This window comes from Trypanosoma conorhini (assembly GCF_003719485.1).
Source record: "Trypanosoma conorhini strain 025E chromosome Unknown Tco_14.4_contig_00567, whole genome shotgun sequence".
Lineage (NCBI taxonomy): Eukaryota > Euglenozoa > Kinetoplastea > Trypanosomatida > Trypanosomatidae > Trypanosoma > Trypanosoma conorhini.
This window is the reverse complement of record NW_021704655.1, coordinates 1-12,348: the sequence shown is the minus strand read 5'-3', so window position 1 is coordinate 12,348 and position 12,348 is coordinate 1. Positions and strand designations below refer to the sequence as shown.

Here is a 12,348-nt window from a genome sequence, read left to right as displayed (position 1 = left end):
AGTCGTGGAGAGAAGGCGATTTGTCCTTCCGCGTCTCTCTCTCTCTCTCTCTCTCTCTATATCCCTGCCTGTGTGTGTGTGTGTGTGTTTGGCTCTTGCTCCCTCCCCGTGTGCCCTCCGTGAGGAGCCGCGTTGGCCAAACCCCAACTCCCTCGCCTTCGCTGCTCTCCTCCTCGCTTCTTTCTTGCTGGGCGCAGCCACGTGGGGAGGCAGCCCCCAATCCTCACTCCAAAGCGATATATATATATATATATATATTCTATATTTATATACACAGAGGGTGGTGCGCTGCGGCGTCTGTACGCTGTGGCGTAGATGACGGCCCTGGATCGCTCTCCCTCCACAAAGAGCCTGACGGAGACGCCACCCGGCGTTGTCTCTGCCCCCTCGAGTTCGCCCGACAGCGACGGCGAGGACGCGCGTGTGCGAGCCCTGCCGAGTCGACGAGGGACGCCCCGAAGGATCGCGGCCTCCCCCCACTCCAGCAATGGAGCGGCGCGGGAGCGCTTCAGCTGCCCCTCTGTCGCGGTAGTGTCCCTTGAGCAGCACTACCTCACCACAGTGCAGCAGTTAGAGAGGATTAAAAGTATGTATTGCCGCCTCGACTCGCACAACGACGAGCTGGAGAGCTCCTTCGTTGTGCTTCGCGACCGCTTGGACGCTCTTCGTTCGTTTCTGGCTCTTCGTCTCAGCACGACTGCGAAGGAGCTGCGAGCTGAGGTGCGTCTGTTGCGGGAAACGGCCTCGTTTCAGCTTGGGGAGTTTGCGGAAAACATGCGACGGTACGGGAAGCGTATCTTGGCTCGCGTTGGGCAGGCTGGCGAGGGGGCGGAGCTGCAGTCGCTGCCGCTTGCGACGTTTGGTCGCGTGCGCTCGCGTCAGACGCAGTCGCCGTCGTCGTCTGACACGTACGTGGCTGCGGCTGAGCAGCCCCTCATCTGCCCCCCTGCGTCCCATGTGCACGACGGCGTGTCTGCCGCCAATGCGGTTCGCCTCAGGGGAAACCCGCGTGTGTCGCGGTCGCGGGAGGCGCTTGTGCGCAGCCCTCGTCCTTCCCTCACACACTCGCCCAGCAGCCGCGGCGAGGCGGCGGAGCTTTGGGAGGCACTCAGTGAGGCTGTGCAGAAGCGCGAGGACCTTGAAGATAAAATGCTCCGACAGCAAGAGAGCTACGAAAAACACATTCGCAGCATGCGGGAGTTGTACGCGCAGAAGGAGCGCACCTTGCAGCGGCGTGTAGAACTGCTCGAACGGGCTTTGAGGCGCGACGTATCAGGCAGCGGTTTCCGCGACGACAGTCGCAGAAGGAACGAGGGCGGCGCGGAGGACGACCGCAGTGCGGACGACGGCGTGGGCGGGTCGCCGCATTCCTCTGGGCCGCGCTGTAGGGATTCGTTTGCCGGGCAAAGCGGCGCCGTGGGTCCGTGGACGAGGACCAGTAGCGCGCCGAAGCGCGGGTCGCGCCGAGCCCGTTCGTCGTCGTTGGGGACGCGAGGCCCCGTGGCGGACCCCGACGCACGCGCCGAGGAGCTGTGCGGCAAAGTTGGCGGCGGGGAGCCTGGCGGGTGGGGTGCCGCCTTAGACGACGCCCCGCATCGCAGTCGCCGCAGCGACAAGGAGCAGCGCCGGCGTTCCTCGGCGTTGAGTGCCGAGGCGGCGGCGGCGGCAGGGGAGCCGTGGACGCTGGGGCGCGACGTGGAGCGCCGTGTGCGGTCGCAGTGGCTCTCACGCAGCCGCCGCGGCCCCTTCGACGGGGCGTACTACAGGCACTCCGCTCCAACCTCGCGGCGCGAGGAGGAAGCACTGGCGGGCGCCGCCTCCCGCCTGTTGGATGCCGTGACGGATGCGTACACAACAAGCGACAACCCGCAGCAGCGGCGAGAGGGGCGTTGGGGCGCGGCGGGTGGCGCGCTTGACGAGGATGTGGTGAGTCGGCTGTACTACGTGCCGCGATCCCCGCCCAGGCGTCCTGACACGTACACTCATCTTTCCCCCGTGCCCAAGAGCGGCGTGGCGTCTCGCCCGGACCGGGTATCCGACGTCTCCAGAGTGGCGCGTGGGCTGTGGGCGGAAAAGCTGCTTCGGGAAAGAGCCACCCGGCAGCCACGCTGACAAAACAAGCTGCGGGGATGTTTTCCGCTCCTTTTGCCCATTTTTTTTTTCATGCGCCCGCTTATTCTCCTGTGTGTTGGGGTGTGTACATGGCTGTCGGTGTGCGTGCTATGTCTTGGGCCCCGTGCCTGCCGCGGTGGCCCGCCGTCACTGCGTGCCCTTCCACTGGCGCTGGTGATGGCCTGTATCTTTGTACGGTGTTTTTTCCTTTCTTTTCTGTGTGTGTGTGTGCGCGCTTTTGTTTTTTTCAGTCGGTTTTCGCTGCTGCTGCTGCATTCACTTCTGCGCGCATCAACGGCGTGTGCGCATTGCCTGCGGCGCCGCGGCAAGCCCACACTTCCTACCTTAGATCACTGCTTTGATGTCCTCCCTCTGCCCCTTTTGCCCTCCTTCTCTCGCGCCTGTCACATGTGCGGTGCCGCCACACGCACACACACTCACTGGCAGTGCAGTCAAAGGAAAGACGAATGCGCTCCATGCCGATGCGCCGTGCGGCTGCAGCAGCCGCGGCAGGAATGTCTGCGTGCCTGGTGAGCGGGGCGCGCGAGATGAGTGCCCTCTCCGCAACAGCACTCTGGAGGCTTGGCGCCGCGACCCGAGTTGCGCTCGCCGACGGGAAGGAGCGCCGCTACTCACGTTTGGGCATGGACGGATTCACCGACGTCACGTACAACACCGCCGCGGATCTCTTCCTGGACCACGTGGACAACGTGCTGGAAGGCGTCGACAGCAGCGCCATTGAGGAGGTGCAGCTCGCGGGTGGGGTGCTCACGATTGAGACCGCGGCGCACGGGACCTTTGTGCTCAACAAGCAGGCGCCGAACGTGCAGCTGTGGCTCTCCTCGCCCGTCTCTGGGCCGCACCACTACGACATGGTGCTGCCGGAGGGGGACCGCAAGGTGCAGAAGGTGCACGACGCGCAGTGGCTCGCCGACAGCGACGGGCACTCGCTGAAGGAGAAACTGGAATGGGAGTTGACGCAGACGTTGGGGGTGGAGGTGAAACTCTGAGCGTGGGGCGCAACGTGAGGCAAAAGGGGAGGACGAAGGAAAACCAAAAACGAAAAGAAACGGGGCGGAGTGTGTGCGACCGCGGTCGAGAATTGGCCACGAGGCATCGAACCGGAGTTGCCCCCACGCGTGCGACGATGTGCCGGCGTGGGGAGGGGAGACACGTGCCGGTGGGCCGGGTGCTGCCGCTTGCATTTGGCCACCGTCGCAGGCGGAGACGCGGCAAACGAGGGAGGGAGAGGTGCGTCTGCCTGCCGGGCGGCGCAGCCCTCCGACGATCCATTTCCATGCAGTTTATTTGTTGTTGTTGTTGTTTTTTTTTCCTTTTTTTTTGTTGAACTTTTCCTCCGTCTCTCAGTGTCCTTCTGCGTGTGCCTCAGCGGTGGGCTGCAGCCGCGTGCAGTGTTGTGGCCCCCCACCCCCCACCCGCCCCCACCCGCCTGTAGTTTCGCGTTCTTCGCTCGCGGCGCGCACCATCCAGCACCACAGTGGGCGGTACTGCGCGTAGTAGTGACTATAGTAGCAGCCGATTCTCTCTGGCACCAGCGCCCGCAGCCCGAAGCGGTGGACGGCGACAGGCAAACAAACCACAGCCACACGAAGGCAGGCAGGCAAAAGAAATATAAAACGAAAAAGCAAAGGAAAATCAACCAAGCAAAAACAGGGGAGCCCTGGAACGGAAACGAAGAAGCCCAGGAAGGCGGTGTAGCGAGGGTCAGGAGTGTTAACGAGGGAGAAGAATGATAGTTGAACAGGACATGGGCGAGAAGCACCACGCGACGGCGACAAGAAACGGCGAGGCACCCACCAACGAGCACCCAGCAGAGACGCACGGCCACACCAAGGAAGGAGCTCCGGTGGTGCAGCAGGCAGACACGGCTGTTGACGACGCATCGGCGGCCCCGCGACCTCCTTCACCGTGTGCGCAAGGAACTGAAGCGGGTGCCGTGGACAACGGTGAAGCGTTGCCTGCGCCGCGGCAAACCTCTGAGAACCAACTGCCAAAGGTCCAGGGAGGAATGGAGGAGGTGCCAGACAAATCGGCCCACTCTGCGGAAGGTTTCTCGGAATGTGGCTCAGACCCTCCCGAGGCGGCGGCGATGGTGCCTTTGCCTACGCCGCAGCCTCCGGCGCAAGCGGTTGCGGTGACGACGCACAAAAAGACCTTTGCGGGGAGTGGGTGGTCGTCGTTGCTCTCCTCAATGCGCGAGACCGTGGAGCGCACGCTACTGCAAGAAACCTCAAAGGCGACAGGGCTACCGGACGCGAGCATCCGTGTTGTTAGCATGAGCGTGGAGGCGGATTCAACGCTTCTGACGGAGCTTGCACTGGTCCACGACGCCACCGCGTCGGCGGCGGAGTTGGATCGCGCCCTGAGCCTCTGCGCCTTTGAGGGGATGAAGGAGCTGCTGGAGACGGGAGCCTCCGAAGAGGCGCCCCGACCCACTGAACCCGGCGCCCTTCCGCAGGGCACGGCAACTATCTCTCATAGCAACGTCGCTGCTGTTGCCGCTGCCGCTGCCGATGACGGGGACGGGGACGCTGCGGCGGCGGCGGAAGAGGCGGCGGCGGAGCCGGAGCCGGAGCCGGGGCAGCCAAGGAAGAGGGGCGTCGTGAAGGAAAAGGCTCCTGAAAACGCGCCGCGGCAGAAGACAGTGGTCGCCCCACAGCACTCCGGGAAGGCAGCAAAGAGGCAGAAGGAAACACCGCTGAGAGGTGACTCGCCCACCGGTCACCGCCGCGCAGGCGGCCCACGAACGGAGGTGAACAAGAACAGCGTTGCTCCGACGGGCAGGGCAGCCACGCCACGCAAGCGGATATTTACACCACGCACAGAACTGGCCACCCCGCGAGCGGCGTCCACGCCACGCACAGGGACGACAACGCCGCGCATGCAGCGACCTGGTATGCGGTTTCTTCAACTCACAAGCCAGTTTATTGCCACACTGTCACCTACTGTCACACATCTGCAAAGTCCTGTTCGGCCTTCAGGGGTGCACCGGGCGTCAGCCGCGCCTGAGCAGTACACGCCGCGGCGTCACCTCTCACGCCGCGAATCCCCCCTTCATGTACGCTCCGCATCGCATCCAAAAGCTTCCGGCAGGCATCTTCGTGAAACAAAGCACGCTGCGCAACCGGGTGACGTCAGTGGAACAAAACGGTACACCAGTGGAATCCGGCGCAGCGAGACGCGGCCGGTGCCACCACAGCGCATTATTCGTCTGGGGTTCCCGAGCTTTCCGCGTGCATCGCACATCAATGTGGAGCCAGTTTCCTTGCTCCCTGCAATGCAAGCCAGCGAGGGGGCTGACGCCCTCGTCGCCACCGACGAGGCACTGTGCGCCCCCCTCGCTGGTCCCCTGGTCGACATTAACGACGTTGGGCATGACACACACGTTGCAGATGTCGCCCACTCTGCGCGGTCTGCAGAGGCGCGGTCAGAAAAAAATCATGCGTTGCTCGAGAAGACGCCTGGGGTCTCGCGTCGATCGCGGTCGCCGGCGGTCCCCTCCGTGGACCTGGCGTCCTCCACCCACGGTCACTCCCAGGAGTAGCGAGTCCCTGCAGCACATACTCCCCGCGCGAGGCGGAGTACAACAACACGAGCAGCGGCATTGACGGTGGCGTCTGTGAGCAGGGGAGGGTGTGTGGGGTTTGGAGTTTACCTGGCAACTCGTGGGCGGGGCGAATGTTTCTGCAGTGTGTGTGAACTCTGGACGCCACAATGCCGAGGAAAAGAAGGAGCAGCAAACCTAAAAACAAAACGGCGCATAAACGGGCGTGCAACCACGCCGATGGTGGAGACGGTGGTTGTTGCGTCCTCCGAGGCTGCGCAGGACTGCCTTTGGCGGCGCTGCGGCACAACAACAAAAGCAAAGTTGACGAGGGAAACAAAAGATAATATATGTCAAGTTAATTATTGCCCCACGCGCTCTGAATTGTCGTTTGCTGTTTTGTAGTTTCGATTTCATCTATTTTTGTCCTGTATTTATTGTTGGTGCCTTTTTTGTCCTCCGTGGTTTGTGTGTGCGTGCGTGATTGCGGGGGGAGGGGGGGGGTGTCTGCCGCCGCCGCCGCCGCCTCCTCCCACGGCGGCCGCCGTCGTTTTGTTGCCGAGGCGTCTGTCCCTTCCCAGAGACAGGGGGCGATGATGTGACGGGTGGGGGGAGGAGGGAGGAGGAGGGGGGGAAGAGCGGCAAAGCAACGCCAACAACATGTAAAAAACGAAAAAAAAAGAGAGAGAGAGAAGTAAAGAAAAATAAATAAAAGGAAGGAGAGAAACAAGGACCGAAAAGAGGAAGAGGGAAAAAGCTGTACTCGGAGTAGGGGAAGGAGGGGAGCGAAGACGGGTTGTACGTACTCAGCGTCCGTGCCGGTTGCCCGTAGGACCCATGTACGGCGGCGGCGGCGGCGCAAGGATGTCCTCCCATCGCAGCAAAAGTGAAAGTGAAGAGGAAAAATGGGGGGGGGAGGAGTAGTGGGGGTGGCGGGAGGAACATCATCTCATCTCCACGCATCAATAACCCCTCCCACGTGTGCACACATACACATATATGCACAACCTACATGTATGTATGTATGTAAATACTGGTATTTGCCGCTATGTTTCTGTGCCACGTAGCAGTCGGACGGCGGTGTTCCCTTCTGCGCCTGACCTGCGCCGCCGTCTCGCATTCCGCGCCGGCACCCAACATCATCTCTCTCTTTGCTTCTCTCTCCGTCTTGGGGTGGTGCTTTTGCCGCGGCCGTGGACGGATGCCTCAGGGGTGGGAAGTAAGAAGCTTTCCCGCCCACCAGTTTTACTTCTTCCCTCTTTATTTCATTTTTCTTCTTTTTTTTTTCCTTTATTATGTATGTAAACATATGTCTTCTCTTCTTCCTCCCGGCGCGAGTCGCTTGCAGCTCTGAAGGAGCGAAGCTGGCGAGGAAGAAACCAGAGGGGCTCCACGTGTGCGACCGGCCTCCCCCCTCTCCTTCCCCCGCCCAAGTCACGCAGCCGTGAAGGCAAGAGATACACACCGAAGAAAGAGAGAGAGAGGGAGAGAGGCATAGGCACTTGTACGGCGCCCAAGCATTAGTGCGCGATGGACGCCAGTCGGGGCGACAACTTCTCGGAGGTGAGTTTCGCCGTTCTGGTTCCGCCGCAGGTCCCAAAAACCCGCGGCCCGTCGCTCGCGGCCGGGCGGCGAACACCCGGCGGACCGCCACGCACAACCCCGACGCGAGCGGTCCGCCGGTGCTATTTGCGTTCAGGGCGCTCTCTCGCGGGAGCTCCGCCCTGCCCGGAGCAGGCGCGCGCCAGACGGCTCATACCGCAAGCCGCCGATGGCGAGAGCATCGCGTGGAGCAGGGAGAGCGTCGCGGCGGAGTCGGCGCCGTCGTTGCGGCTTGACGTCGTGAGTGAGTCACCCGCGGCCCTCGATGCGCAGTCGGGCATCGTCTCCGAAACGGAGCCAGGCAAGAGCCCCGGCGGGAGGCACCGCCGGGCGTCTCCCTCCACTGGCCCCGAGGCGGACCTGCAGAGGATGCTTGAGGCGACGGCGGAGACGCCGCTGCCCGGCCTCTACGTGCCGCGTGTCTCCCCAAGGCCCGCGGCGCCGCTTGCCACGGCGAAGACGACGACGCCGACCCCGTCGTCGCGCTACCACACTCCCACCAGTATGCGCTTCGAGGTGCTCGACAACGCAAACCTGCACGGCGAGGATGACGAAGCCGAGAGTCTGCCTACGGCGTTGCCTCCGCCGAAGCCGCATCCCGTTGGTAGGTCCACGCCCGCATTGCAGCCGGCTGTGAAGGCGACGAAATTGAGGCTTGGCGGGGATGCCGCTAAGGACGCGCCCGTCAGCCCGCGGGGCGGGAACACCGCGAGTGGCGCCGGCAAGACGGACGACGACGGCGCCGTAAGAGGCGGAGAGAAGCGCCCCGCCGCGCCGAGAAGGAATGTTGCGACGTCGGCGCCGCCGGGGCGAACCGCCTTGGCCCCGGCGCCGGTGCCACTGCAGTCTGCGGCAACCTCCCTCCTCACCGAGGTGGGTGCGTGGATGGAGGTGTTAAATAGCGTGGAGGACGCAAACTGCTACAGGCTCTACTTGGGGAGCAGCGAGAGGGCCCTCCAAGGCACCCAGCGTGAGATGGCGGCACTGCAGCGGATGCAGCTGGCCGTGGACGCGGAGCTCCAGGCCGCCAAGGCGCGCCAACTCGAAAGCCGCGACGGCAGCCACGCAAGGCAGAGCCCTGCCGCTCAGGTGGGGGATGTAAGTACTAAAGGCAGCGACGCCGCTGGGGGACGGCACACGGAGGAAGCGTGGCTCGCGGACGCGGAGGAGGATGCGGAAATAGCAGGCGAGGAGGAGGCGTGGCGAATTGAAAAGGGCGAGCTCCTCGCAGAAAAGGCGCTGTTGCTGCAGAAGCGAAAGGAGTTGTGCTACCACCTGCGGCGGGGGACAAATATAAAGAACGTCGCCGCCCTGTCCTTGTCGGAGGGCAACGCGCGGAGCAAAGCCGACGGCTGGGCCGCCGATGCCTCCCACGCGGAGGCGGCGTCGCACGCCAACGGCCTTGAAATAATTCAACTACGTCTCGAGCTGAAGGAGGCGCAGGTGCAGTTTCTGAAGCTTGTCGACTCGCATCGAATAATGCAGGATTCCCAGCGCACGCGCGCCAAGGAGTTTGCGGACGAGTTTGTTAGGCTGCGTCTCGCCGCCGCTGCGGCAAGGCAGGAGGCGGAGGGGCATCGCGGCGCGCTGGAGGCCACGCTGCGCAGGTCCGAGGAGTTGCGGGGGAGGTGCCGGCAGAAAGACGAGGCCTCACTGCTGCTTCTGCTCGAGCAGCGCGTGGAGGAGGCGCGTGCGGCACTGCGATCGCGCGAGGACAAGTTGGCGCGCAGTGACAGCCTTCGCTCACGGAGGTCGAGCGTCGGCCGCGCCCCAAGCGCAGGCTTAACGGCGCGTCGCTTGTCGGGTCCCGCGGGTGCCTTGACAGCCGCGGCGCTCCCCGAGAGGCGGACCTCGGCGGGGCCAACGCCCCCGCAGCGTGGGCGTGCAATGAACTAGACGCGAGAAACGGGGAGGGGGACGGAGGAGGAAGACAACGCGGCGGGCTAAGCGTGAGGTCGTCTATTCCGCCCGGGTGGGGTGGCGGCTGCCGTCGCGGGTCGCTTGACTTGCTTTTTTTTTTTTTTGCCCTCCTCTCCCTTTTCTGCTGCGATGTTGTAATGTGCGGCTTCGCTGTGGGGGCAGGGACCCTTTTGCGTGGCGACGTGCACCCGCCTCCCGCTGTGTCTGCGTTTGCGTGTGCGAGTGCGGTGTGGGTCCGGCGGGGAGGGCGGCGTCAAACCACACGCGCCTTTTGTTTTTCTTCGCCAACGGGTGCGCCCGCAGGTGGGGAGATGCACACACACACTCACATGCATATGTATGTGCGCATAACGTGTATGCCCTGCCGGCACTTGCGCCCCCCCGCAGTGTTCACCCGATTTGCGGGCGAGGGGGCATTTCACGGCGCCGCGCCTTCCGTGGGGCCCCGGCGAGAGTGCACGCAGCCACAACAACAACAACAAACGAACAGCAAACGAAAAAAAAAAAAGCAGCAACAGGCGCGCATGCAGAAAAGAGTGACGTCCGTGCCGTAAGACGAGGAAGAAACCAGAAAAAAATAATAATAATACGTTGGCCCGCAGCTGACGGCTCCCACGAGGGTGTTTGAGGGGCGCAAAGGGCAAAAAAAAAAAATGTATGTGTTGGCTCTCTTTTCCTTCCACCCTGGTCGACGAGGAGTAAACTAACGGAGGCGTAATAAGCGTGATAGGAAGAAGTAAAGACTAACACACAAGAAAGAACAAGGAAAGTAAAGGTAAGATAACAATGCCAGCGAAAAAGAAGGGAGGCCGTGGAAAGACAATCAACCTTGTGGACTTCAACGATGAGTACATCCCGGAGGACAACTTAGACTGGGCGGTGGAGGCGCCGCGGGAGAGGACCCAGGACGAGGTGGTGCAGGAGAAGCTCGCCAAGCGGGAATACAGCCGCACGGCAAATAATGCGCTGATGGAGAAGGGTGGCTTTCGCGACGCCCCAAGCGAGCAGGTCGGCGGCGCCAGAGGGGTGGCTGACCTTCAGCCGCCTTTCGTGGCGCACTTTGGCAACCTTCGCAACGGAACCACCGAGGATGAGTTCCTGCGCAACTTCCACGAGGACTGCATTGTCACCTCACGACTCATTAGTCAGGATGGAAAGAGTTTCGCGTTTGTGGAGTTCAAAACTGCCCAGGCTCTCGCCATCGCGCTTGCCATGGACCAGACGATGGTCAAAGGCCGCAAGCTTTACGTAGACTTAGCCACGCAGAAACAGGTGGAGCGGCTTCACGGGCACAACGGGATTTCACGACAGAACGCAGGACAGTCGCAGCACGGCGCCGGGCTGCAGCAGCTGAACTTCTCCCGCGACGCATTTGGCTCCACGCAAACCACCGAACGAGAGACGGGGTCGCGGTCTGGTTTTGGCTCCAGGAACGACCTCCACACGCTAGCCGACCTCTCGCGCGACGCGCTGGGAACCGCCACCCGGAGCTCCGAGGGGGTGGCGAGTCCGATGGGGATACCAGACTTCTCAAGCTGGCGAAACGAGGGCCCCGTGGCGCAGCCGGAGTTTCACCTGGGCCTGCGCGAGAACCGCGGAAGCGAGGGCGAGCTCGACCGTCGAGGCGGCGGCGGCGGTCGCAACAGCAAGCGGCACAGCCCTGTCGCGGCTGGCGGTCTGGCAAACTGGCGCGGCGAGCCGGTGACGCAGCAGCCGCCGCCGCCGCCACCACCTCCGCCCGCACCCGGGGCGGGCCACGGGGGCGACGACGGCAACACCGGGGGCGAGGAGGGCCGCAGGGGGGGATGGGCACGCGATGGCGCCGGGCGCGGGGGTCACCGGGGCCCGCCGAGGCCGCCCGCGGCACCGCGGGACGACAGCAAGTGGGAGGCGCTCCGTCGATAACCCCGCGGAGGGGCGCCGCAGGGTCGAGGGGGGAAGAGGGCGGCAGAAGCCACGCAGAGGGAGGAAGGCCAAGCAGGTAATTTTATAAAAGGGGCAAGGCGGGCAAATGAGGGCGCGAAAGGGAAGGAAGGAGAGGCGAGACTGGCGAGGACACCGGCGAAACAGCGGAGGGGGCAACGATGAAGGGAAGGAACGAAAAAGGGTGGTTGCCGTCTTAGTGTAGCGAGAGGTTCATCCCACCCGCCTTTCGTGTGCCTGCGGTCGCGGCTTTTTATTTTGTTTATTATTTTCCTTTTTTTTTCTACTTTTTTGTTTTGTTTTTGCTTTTGTTTTTGACTGCCTCGTGCTTCTCCCCTTCCCTTCTTCGGATCGCTACTAATTTTGCGCAGGCGCACGCCTCACTGGCGCCGTCGTTCCCACGCCGCTTGTTTGTTTTGCCCCGATCACTGTTTGTTGCTGTTGTTTGCGCGCGCGCGTGCCCCGGCACCCGCCCACCCGCACGCACGCGAAGAAGGCGGGGAAGGGGGGAGGGGGTCGGCCGCGGAACCCGAGACAACGACATCGGCAGCGACAGACGATTGGGCGAAAAAAAAAAAGCAGCGATAACTGCTACCTTCACCGCTAAAAAATAACGGAAGAAAACGGGGCCGGGAAGGCGCGACGCGCCGCCGAGCACGCGAAAGACCTGCGTTAGGAACGTGAAAGCGGAAGAAAATAAAAGCTAAGAGGAAAAGGCTGGAAAACCAAACAAAAAAAAACCGGACGAATGCTCTTCAGCTGTGCCTTCCTCACCGCCCTCTCGGCGCGACGCGGGGGCGCCGCCAGCGGACCTCCAACCAACTTCTCCAGCATTGCGTTTCCCTCTCCCACCCACCCTCCCGCTAGGAAAGAGACCTGGATAGACCAGGATTTCGGCACCGCGATGCGACGCAGGAGGTCCGACTGGTCGCGCTTGCCGGGCGCAACGAGCATCACCATCTCGTCGATGCAGTCCACCTCGCTGATCAGCCCGGTAGGGTTGGGGAGGTACGCCTCACACGTAAAGCACACCAGCGCGCAAGACACGGCACGGGCGGAGCACGGCTCAGCCGCGCGCGCCCCGGCGCCTCGCCGGCGGGTTCTCCCCCACCCGCCTCTCGCGCTGCGCGGCGGCCGCCGCGAAGTAGGCGGCGAAGGCGCCCCGGGCACCAGGAGGGGCGGCCCACGCGGCAGCAAGCTGCGCCACCACCGCCCCGCACCCCACC

General features: G+C 63.1%; 6 protein-coding genes across 6 annotated transcripts, besides 12 other annotated features; 5 read left to right on the top strand and 1 right to left on the bottom strand.

Annotated features, from left to right (window-relative positions):
* Positions 1-33: 33 nt before the first annotated feature.
* Positions 34-58: a microsatellite.
* Positions 59-69: 11 nt separating this feature from the next.
* Positions 70-91: a microsatellite.
* Positions 92-236: 145 nt separating this feature from the next.
* Positions 237-272: a microsatellite.
* A 43-nt stretch (positions 273-315) lies between these two features.
* Positions 316-2,112, top strand: Tco025E_07392 (uncharacterized protein; the record flags this gene model as incomplete). The annotated part of the gene is made up of 1 exon (XM_029374258.1): positions 316-2,112. The coding sequence occupies one exon, from the start codon at positions 316-318 to the stop codon at positions 2,110-2,112; it is 1,797 nt and encodes a 598-aa protein (XP_029225639.1).
* A 467-nt stretch (positions 2,113-2,579) lies between these two features.
* Tco025E_07391 (frataxin-like, mitochondrial precursor) lies at positions 2,580-3,122 on the top strand (the record flags this gene model as incomplete). The annotated part of the gene is made up of 1 exon (XM_029374257.1): positions 2,580-3,122. The coding sequence occupies one exon, from the start codon at positions 2,580-2,582 to the stop codon at positions 3,120-3,122; it is 543 nt and encodes a 180-aa protein (XP_029225638.1).
* Positions 3,123-3,415: 293 nt separating this feature from the next.
* Positions 3,416-3,459: a microsatellite.
* Positions 3,460-3,533: 74 nt separating this feature from the next.
* Positions 3,534-3,563: a sequence feature (G-rich).
* Positions 3,564-3,862: 299 nt separating this feature from the next.
* On the top strand, positions 3,863-5,677 carry Tco025E_07390 (uncharacterized protein; the record flags this gene model as incomplete). Its single annotated transcript, XM_029374256.1, has 1 exon — positions 3,863-5,677. One exon carries the CDS (start codon positions 3,863-3,865, stop codon positions 5,675-5,677), a length of 1,815 nt encoding a protein of 604 aa, XP_029225637.1.
* A 509-nt stretch (positions 5,678-6,186) lies between these two features.
* Positions 6,187-6,227: a microsatellite.
* Positions 6,228-6,285: 58 nt separating this feature from the next.
* Positions 6,286-6,316: a microsatellite.
* Positions 6,317-6,341: 25 nt separating this feature from the next.
* Positions 6,342-6,431: a microsatellite.
* Positions 6,432-6,519: 88 nt separating this feature from the next.
* Positions 6,520-6,536: a microsatellite.
* A 609-nt stretch (positions 6,537-7,145) lies between these two features.
* Positions 7,146-7,169: a microsatellite.
* Positions 7,170-7,207: 38 nt separating this feature from the next.
* On the top strand, positions 7,208-9,175 carry Tco025E_07389 (uncharacterized protein; the record flags this gene model as incomplete). The annotated part of the gene is made up of 1 exon (XM_029374255.1): positions 7,208-9,175. One exon carries the CDS (start codon positions 7,208-7,210, stop codon positions 9,173-9,175), a length of 1,968 nt encoding a protein of 655 aa, XP_029225636.1.
* Positions 9,176-9,665: 490 nt separating this feature from the next.
* Positions 9,666-9,716: a microsatellite.
* A 269-nt stretch (positions 9,717-9,985) lies between these two features.
* Positions 9,986-11,104, top strand: Tco025E_07388 (uncharacterized protein; the record flags this gene model as incomplete). The annotated part of the gene is made up of 1 exon (XM_029374254.1): positions 9,986-11,104. The coding sequence occupies one exon, from the start codon at positions 9,986-9,988 to the stop codon at positions 11,102-11,104; it is 1,119 nt and encodes a 372-aa protein (XP_029225635.1).
* Positions 11,105-11,373: 269 nt separating this feature from the next.
* Positions 11,374-11,437: a sequence feature (A-rich).
* A 357-nt stretch (positions 11,438-11,794) lies between these two features.
* Positions 11,795-12,348, bottom strand: Tco025E_07387 (MGT2 magnesium transporter; the record flags this gene model as incomplete). The annotated part of the gene is made up of 1 exon (XM_029374253.1): positions 11,795-12,348. A coding segment is annotated over one exon (554 nt), but the record flags the coding sequence as incomplete, so codon positions are not given.